Below are 8,980 nucleotides of genomic sequence, written 5' to 3'. Positions count from 1 at the left end.
ATTTTTAATAAAAAATAAGATAATTAATTTAGAATTAATAAGAATGTAGAATTGAGAGAAAATAAATATTAATTAGACATGAAAAAATATATAAATATTCTATTAATTATTTTAATTTTTATATATTTTTAATATTACTATTATAAAAATATGATACGTTTTTAAATTGAAAACCTAAAACCTTTACTTGGTGAGTGGTGACCTTACCTGGCCGACCGTACAAATAAATATAAGTCCTGGAAAGCTTAATATTTTACTTCAAAATAAATAGACCCATACTTTTCTTGGTTCTTTCCAGTTTCATCTTCGTAGAATCCTTTCCGGTTCCTTACTTTCTTTTTCCCTTCAATTACATCGTTAGGAAACCAACTTTACTGCCCTTTAGAGAGCAGCAAGAGGAGAAGACAACTAGAAATCTTCTCGGCCACTGTTTAAAAAGATATATACAAGAAGCGACCCCAAAAATGGAGGTCAACCTCAAGTGAACTCTAATTTAAAGAAAAAAAGAAAAACCCAAGTCAACTTTCTTGCTACCCAAGCTCGTTCTAATCTCTCACAACAGTTCGCTAACCACAACTTACTTCTATTCCGACAAGTTTCAGGTAATTTTACTGCACTCCTCTCTTTCTCTATGCATCTTCGTTTTTCCTTTGGTTTTTTTTTTTTTGGAATTAATTAATTGCTAGTATAACATATGATCTACCGCAGTATCTAAACTCAGTTTTTAACAAAAAGAGGGAAATGAGAATGTTACTTCGATCTTGGCTGTCTAGCCTTCTTTAACGGAACATATTTAGAAAAGGGAATTAAATGAGTTCTTTTTCCAGAAAAGAATTTAAGGAACTGCTTTAAATATTTCTTTTGGGCTAATTCCAACATGTGGAGGCTAGCTAGGCTTCAATTCTGTAACCCTTGTCGACTTTATGTATGTTGCAGTTTTTCAAGGTAAAAGGAGAAATAGAGCTCGCCACGCAAGTACAGTTTCCAATAGTTGAGTCCTTCCCAGCCCAGGTAGATAGCTGCATCCTTGTCTCAACTCTCCTCTAACTTGCCTCTGTTTTCTCAGGATCTGCTGCTTACAATTAATCGTTACTTTAATAGTTAAGTCATGAGGCGAATTTTTTTTTTCTTTTGTTTGGTCCAATTGGTGAACCTGATTAAATTACTAACAAATTTTGGGTCAATATTTTGTATCTTTTTAAGTCCAAATTTAGTAGATATACATAAACAATTAAGAGGAGATTAAATTAACTACAAAACTATAAGAGGGAAGTAAAAAGTATACAAATCAGATTCCATCCATGAATTATAGGTGAATGAACTGCATACATAGATTGAGAGTGTGGTTGGGGATAGGGAATTAAAATGAATAGCATATACCAACCCAAGTGAGCGGATCATAAATAAAACATCTTTATCCAAGTAACACTTGTCCACTTTGCATTAACTTTATAACCGTGCGAACTCCTTACTGCTGCTGCAGGATCAAGTTAGTTTCTTCATGGCTGACAACATATTAGCTTCTTGTCTCACGGGAGCTGTGAGCCAAGCTGGGGCAGATTTAACGAATTATGCTAAAAGCAAAGTCAGTTTATCGCAAAGTATGGAGAAAAACTATGAAACGTTGAGAAATGAAGTAGCAAGACTCCAGGCTTTGAGGGATGATTATGAAAGGGAAGTCAAGAAACATAGAATGAAGACAACTACTAGCAGCTATGATGTATGGCTACGCTGTGTTAACAAGACTCTTGACAATGCCAAAGAATTAGAAGATCGATTTGAAGAAGATAGAAGGCGTTCATCTACATACATTCATGTGAAGCGAAGATCAAATTATAGTGGAAAATTGGTTAAACTGTATGAAGAAATTCAAAAGCTTGTGGAAGAGGGGAAATTTCTGGGAGGTATTTTGGTTGATAAACCTATTGATCCTGTCTTAAAGGTGAATGCACCAGAGATCAAAGGATTTCCTAGCCTTCAAAGGCCGCTAGAACAGGTATTGGAGCTGTTAAGAAATGACAAATTGAAAGGTATTGGGATTTGCGGCACGTTAGGGGTTGGGAAAACAACAATAATGCAAAACTTGAATAACCATGATGAAGTAGCTAAAATGTTTGACATAGTCATTTGGGCAAATGTCTCTAGTGAGGGGAGCGAGGCAAAATTGCAAGAGGATATCGCACGGCGGCTTAAACTAAAAATGGAAGGCGTTGTCCATCCTGAGGACGTTGCCAGAACAATATCAGAAGAGTTGAACAAGAAGAAGTATTTGCTGCTTTTGGACGACATCATGGACTCAGTTGATTTGGAAGATATTGGAATCCCTGACAACAAAAATGGCAGCAAAGTGGTATTGACAACTGAATTTCGTCATGTTTGTTCGTCGATGGCAGACAGATTGATTGAGGTGCACCCATTATCGTCAAATGAGGCTTGGAAGATGTTTCAGCAGATGGTTAGCGATGTTGTAGATCTGCCTGATATTGAACCAGTTGCTCAGCTGGTAGCTAAGGAGTGTGCTCGACTCCCACTTCTGATCAAGACAGTGGCAGGTGCTTTCAAGTTGAAAGATAGTGTGCCAGAATGGAGGAAAGGGTTAAAAGACTTGCGGAAATGGCCAGAAATTGAGATTCCAGGCTTAACTGAATTGCATTCATTCTTGAAGTTCTGCTATGATCAACTAAAGGATGATCAGAAAAGGAAATGCTTCTTGTATGGTGCATTGTATCCAGCAGAGAGTAAGATTTATACAGATTATTTACTGGAGTGTTGGACTGCTGAAGGACTCGTTGGCAATACTAATGAGAAGAGGAGATTTCAAGATGCACATGATGACGGTTATGAGACATTGAAGTATCTAACGAATGTGTCATTACTAGAGAAAGGTGAAAGGATGATTTATGTTCAAATGAACAATAGTATCCGACAGGTTGCTTTGTATATTTCTTCACAAGATCCTGATTGTAAATTTTTGACTGGAATGACTGAAAATTCACCTGATTGCTTGGAAGAAAATGATTGGCAACAAGCAAAGAGGATCTCCATGATTGACAAAAAGGTGAGAGACTTGCCAGAAAGCCCCAACTGTAGCATGCTTTTGTCACTATTACTGCAGAGGAATTCGAATTTGACACGAATACCCCAATCTTTTTTTGAAAATATGAAGAAACTTTTGGTTTTGGACCTATATGGAACTGGGATTGAATCACTGCCATTATCGTTAGCAAAGTTGACAGGTCTTAAGGGGCTTTACTTAAATAATTGCATCAATCTAACAGAGTTGCCTCCCGAAATTGGAGAACTTCATTGTCTCGAGGTGCTTGACATTCGAGGCTGCAGGATAAGCTTCATTCCATTTCATATCCAAAAACTGATTAACTTAAGGTGCTTGCGAGTCTCATACTATAGATCAAGCAACCCAAATGACTGCCAAGATATGGACATTGACTGTAATGTGATTCCATTGCTGGCCAGACTGGAAGAATTAATGATTGATGTGGGTTCTTATGATCATTGGTGCATTGAGGCCGTAGAAGTAATGAGGCAGGTGGCTACCTTGGAGAATTTAACTACTCTGAGAATCTGCTTTCCTAAATCAGAGGTCCTCAAGACTTTTATGCAGCGCAGTCCATCTTGGAAAGATCGCCAACAACTGACTTCTTTTCGATTCTTTGTTGGTTGCCAAAACAGGAAACGTCCTCAAATTCTTGAGTGTTTTAAGTACAAAATCAATCGGTATTTGGGATATTGCCATGGCAATTACAGTGATGACTCAACAATTTGTGATCTGCTTGTTGAAACTGATGCATTGGAATTGGTTGAACACAAAGATATAATGAGTCTGACCGATTTTGGGAATGTTGCTAGCTTTAACAGGATTCGTGGTTGTCTAATTGAAAGGTGCAACAAAATGACAACTATTACAGGTAACAACAGGGCAGAAGGTAGAGACATCCTACCAAATTTAGAGCAATTGCATTTGGTAAATTTGCGGAGTCTGCAAACCATTTTTGAGGGCTCTTTGTCAACCAGAAGTCTTTCTAAATTACACACGGTGGTGGTGACGAGTTGCCCAATGTTGACAAAAGCTTTCTCTCTCAGGGTGATTCAACAACTCTCTGTACTCCGCAAACTAGCAATTCAAAATTGCGCCAACCTGGAAGTGCTAATTGAGAAGCCCGACAGTACTGGACGAGTTTCACCTGCTTTTCCAAATCTAGAGACATTGATACTGATTGAGATGCCAAAACTAAGGACTATATGTGTAGATAAGTCACTGGCATGGCCCTCCTTAAAAGCGCTTCAGGTCTACATGTGCCCTGAATTGAAATCACTACCATTTGACAAAGACAATGCAGCATATCTGAAATCCATTGAAGCAGAACAAGTATGGTGGGAGGCACTGCATTGGCCACAGAATGAGGTCAAAGAACAGCTTCAATCAATGTGCAATCTGAGGTAAGTGCTATTTTATTATTTTTGTTTTTATCTTTTTTCTGTTGTTATGAATTAGAGTGATGTATAATGTGTATGTATCGTACCAAATAAAAAGACTCTGTATGTACCATGCACTACACGATGTTCTGTTATTTTTATCTGTTTAAAATTGTTCGGGACAGACAACTTATATATCTTTGTGCAAGCAGCTCTGCCTCTTATCCAAAGTTGATTTGAAGTATGAATGTAGTTAAAAACATGGTCTAACCATCTTTATTTTTATCCTAACATTTGATTTAGTGGAAGATGCATGAATATAATTAAAGAGTTGAATTCGAATATCTTTTCCTCTTAAATTAAAAATGAAAAAATTCAAGTGAAAAGGTATTTTAACCTTCTAAAGGAAATATTGCAGTTTAGCGTCATATATAGTCCTGGGATGATAAGGTTTCCTAGGATGGAATCACCCCATTTATTATCACATTGGTGACCTAGGTCATTTATCAATGTATAGGATCATCTTTCAGGGGGATGATAACATCACCCCTGAAACCTCAGTGATAATAGAATATTAATATTACTCTCTTGATGCAGATTATTGGGCAAATTTACTCCTAACATGTCAATCTAAATACACTCATATTCATGCTTACAATATGCATCTATATAAATTCAAATAAGAATAAAGGAGCTCTATGGATATATTAAACTATATCTAGTATTTCAAGTCCCGCATATATTATGTGTGGAGACTCGAACTGGAGGCCATGAGGCATGAGGGCATTGCTTTTTAATTTATTCAAATAATTATATGTATGCACGTAATGGTTAAAATTAAATGGGATTAATTTTTTCTTTAAAAAGGAGATAGACGGCCTCTTTCAAGGGAATACTCTAATTCTAACCCTTCATACCAAATCATAATTTGGAGTCATCCGTTACAAATCATGCTTGTCAAAACACAAGAAGTTTTACTATAAAGCACACAAGTTTACTGATTCCATAATCACTTAATTATATCCTGAAAGAACATACAACTCTTCATCTATTGTTATGCCTAAACGTAGACACTTTGTTTTAAAATAAAAAATTCAAAAAAAATGTTTTTTGTTTTTTAAAAGTTTTTGACAAAAAAAAGCTGAAAAAGTAAACAGGCCATTACGGGGCATTTAATGCCCCTGACTGGCAGCCGAAAATGGAAGGGAGTGGTCAGCTCCGACACCAAACTCCCTTCCAGCCCAGTGTTTAGTGAAATCATGCTCACCTCTGGATTGCCTAAAAAACAGCACAGAGAGCAAAAATCAAGAAATCCTAATTTTCTAGCAGCCGAGAACCACACAAAAATAATAAAAAAAAAAAGAGAAACAAAGTGCCGCCGGATGGTTGCCGGTTTTTAGGGGGAAAAGGTCCGCCGGTTGGTGAGTGAAGAAAAAAAAAAAGAGTGGCCGGCGTGGAAAAGGAGAAAAAGAAAGAAAGACGGCGGCAAGGGAAGGCTGTCGGCGCGGGGAAGAAGAAAGGAGAAGGAAGAAAAGAAAAAAGGAGGGAAGGCTGTCGGTGCGGAGAGAGGGGAGAAGAGAAAGAAAGAGGACGAAGAAAGGAACGCCGGCGGGAAGAAGGAGAGACGGCGGCGAGGGGAAGAAGAAGAAAGAAAGAAGAAAAGAAAAAAAAAAGTTAGAGAGAAGGGAGAGAACACACGGCTAGAGAGAGAAAAAGAAGCTGAAAATGAGGGGGAGAAGAGAAAAGACAGTTTAAATACTTAGGTCTTAGGGCCACCTAAACGGCGTCGTTTTGAGAGAGAAGACTTTATTGAAGCTGTGCGTTTTGGAGTTCAGCTTTGTGGGCCTCAGGAGACAGATTGGTGCAGTAAGCTTGGGCCCTCCGTGGGTTTGCGAGCTGGGCCAATATGAGCCCAAAGTGGTATAAACATTGCTCTTTTGCTTGTAGGCTTATTGATTTTGGGTCTAGGCCATTTTATCTAATAAAAATGTAATTTTGGTATCATTTTAGACCATTCTAGGAAAATAAATTAGGTAGATTGATAAAAAATAAAATATATTTATGATGAATATTTGTAAGTAGGAAATAAGTAGATTTAATTAAGACCAAATATATGTGTAAAAAATGGTAAAATAATAAGGCAAAAGTGGATAGTCAATAATAGTAAAAAAAACAAGAAACAAAAAATAATAATAATAATAATTTAGAAAACAATAATAATAATAATAATGACATTAGAATGATAATGTAGAAAAATGTAATAAACGTCTTAGGATCGAGACCGATGATGGGATGATCATTTGGAACGCGTGAAGTCGCAATTTCAAGTGAATTTTCTTAGGTTAAGGATTTTGATTTGGACCCCACCAGTGGAGGGTCTAAATTTGAAATTTCGAGTGTTTTTAATTTTAACTAAACAAAATATACACACTTATCAAATAATCAAAATATATAAATAAAAAAAATAAAAAAATTAATGGTGTCAATAAATTAGTTAATCTTAACAATACAAAATGAATAGGATACGTATAAATAATTATGAAATTAAAAAATAAAATAACAATAAAATAAAAGATAATAAAAATGATAAAAAATTAATAAATTAATAAAAAAATAAAAAAATTCAGTATGAAAACATGATCTTGGAAAATCTCATAAGTATTTACGTAATAATATACATAACGGAATGAAAATAAAAAAATAAAAGTAGAAATGTAAAATATTTATTCACAATAAATACGCGCACATAAAAAAGAAACAAATATTGAAATTAAGTACATCATGTACCATGGTGCATTGTTAAATGTCATGACATATAGAAATATTTTGTATACAAGCAATAAGCCCCAATGATGGGACTTTTCGAGGAAGCTTGCGAATGCGAGTTTTTTTGGTAAACTCTCTAGGTGAAAAGATACCCCCGAATCCCATCAGTACGATGGGAGGGTTCGGAGAAATATTTTTAATAAAAAGCTTTTGCTTGTATTAGGATTTGCATTTATGAAAACGTTATTTTTACTCGCAAACAATTACCTCGATTATGAGAACTACTCGTAAAACTTGCGAAGGCAAGTTCATCGAGCATTTTCCTTAGGTGAGAGGATACTCTCGGATCCCACCAGCATAATGGGCGGATTCAAAAAGGACATTCTATAAAAGGTTTTCGTTTGATATTATCTCGATTTTATGCCATGCATGGCACGATTGCATCACCTGTACATCAAGCACTAAAAAAATCAAATAAAGTGTATTTAATTTGCTAATAGAATAAAAGATGAATCAAATGAATCAAATTAAAAAAATATATAAACAAAATTAACGAGTTAGGATAAAATATGACTAAATGGTACCGTTGGTGGAACAGGCGTCATAGAGGTACTAATCCTTCCTTGTGTATAACCGTATTCCTGAACCCAACTCTAAACAAAATACGTAGACCAGTTCATTGTTCTTTTGATAGACTTAAAACTAATTTAGAATTTTGTCCAAGAGAATAAATTTATTAGGTGGCCAATCACACCTAGATTTGGAAAAAAAGGTTGGTGGTGACTCCTCAAGTACTTTCACGTCTAGCCGTCGGGATCCCGGACCCAGCACGTTACGACACTAAATATGAATGATTGTAAAGCAAGAGAGAGTAAGAAATGTTTCTAATTACAATTGCATTCTAATTATTTATTTTTCAAACCAACCATTGATTACTTCCTCAATCACTGTCCTCTTCTCTTATTTTTCTTCAAAATGAAAATGTCAACATTTTCGTTTACTCACTCTTGATTTGGCACATGATAAACCAATTTGAAGTTGCCAACTCTAAACAAAGATCACATGCTGGTCTTAATTTGTGGGAAAAACTAAAAGAAAATTGATGTGGAAAACCTCATGTTCGGAGTCTAATATGATGGAGAAGGCATTGAATCTTTTAGAAGCAATTATCTTCTTTTATTGTATATATAAACTTACATTTGAGGGTCTTATTAAATGTAAGAACCTCAAATTTTTGAATGAGAATATATGTAAATTAATAAACAATAACACAAAATATAAACAGCCACGTATGGTAGCTTACATCTAAGGTGAAAGTCCAAATTAGGGACTCCATTACTTTCCAAACCAAAATGCATTTGCATGACTTTGTTGAAACTTATATACAACCAAATAATGGTTTCCGTCCAAAGAAATCACCAATCAATTGATGCGGCGACGTATAGGTTTCAGCTGATAATTAATGTACCAAGCTCAACGGAGTCAAAAGAGATTGCAGAGTAGAATAGATAGAAAGGAGATGCCATAAACGGCCCCCGTACAGCATTGGAGCCACACAGGAAACGGAATTGCAATGGCTATGAAAAAGGCTGTCACCATGAAAAAGCGGGCCAGTTGTTCCGATGTTCGAGCCATCGTAAGAAACTTGGAATTGCTATAATATTTGCCAACACAGAGACAAGTGAAGGCCAATAGAATTGCAAGGGAAAGAAAGTTGAAAGTCACGGGTAGTCGAGCTGGACCAATTTGAGCAAATAAGGTAGCTATTTCAACTGCTGAT

General features: G+C 35.8%; 1 protein-coding gene across 3 annotated transcripts; it reads left to right on the top strand.

Moving 5' to 3' along the window:
* Window positions 1-258: 258 nt before the first annotated feature.
* On the top strand, window positions 259-8,950 carry LOC110417837 (disease resistance protein RPS2-like). Of its 3 annotated transcripts, XM_089783875.1 has the most exons (4): window positions 259-602; window positions 937-1,011; window positions 1,484-4,458; window positions 8,896-8,950. In XM_089783875.1, exons 3-4 carry the CDS (start codon window positions 1,502-1,504, stop codon window positions 8,948-8,950), a joined length of 3,012 nt encoding a protein of 1,003 aa, XP_089640001.1. In that variant the 5' UTR covers window positions 259-602; window positions 937-1,011; window positions 1,484-1,501. The 3 variants fall into 3 exon arrangements, with proteins under 3 accessions (XP_089640001.1, XP_089640000.1, XP_021286072.1); XM_021430397.1 differs by lacking the exon at window positions 8,896-8,950 and having other exon boundaries at window positions 260-602; window positions 1,484-4,718; XM_089783874.1 differs by lacking the exons at window positions 937-1,011; window positions 8,896-8,950 and having other exon boundaries at window positions 1,484-4,718.
* Window positions 8,951-8,980: the final 30 nt, after the last annotated feature.

The sequence above is a fragment of the Theobroma umbraticum genome, unplaced genomic scaffold (genome assembly GCF_002168275.2).
Source record: "Theobroma umbraticum cultivar Fairchild unplaced genomic scaffold, ASM216827v3 scaffold_50.0, whole genome shotgun sequence".
In the NCBI taxonomy this organism is placed as follows: domain Eukaryota; kingdom Viridiplantae; phylum Streptophyta; class Magnoliopsida; order Malvales; family Malvaceae; genus Theobroma; species Theobroma umbraticum.
Note: the sequence above shows the minus strand (reverse complement) of the source record. Positions and strands in the feature narration are given on the sequence as shown.

Coding starts and splice junctions, on each gene's coding strand:
- LOC110417837 (XM_089783875.1), top strand. CDS start 1,502: ATGGCTGACAACATATTAGCTTCTTGTCTCACGGGAGCTGTGAGCCAA. Junction 4,459..8,895: donor CAATCAATGTGCAATCTGAG/GTAAGTGCTATT, acceptor GAAGGCCAATAG/AATTGCAAGGGAAAGAAAGT.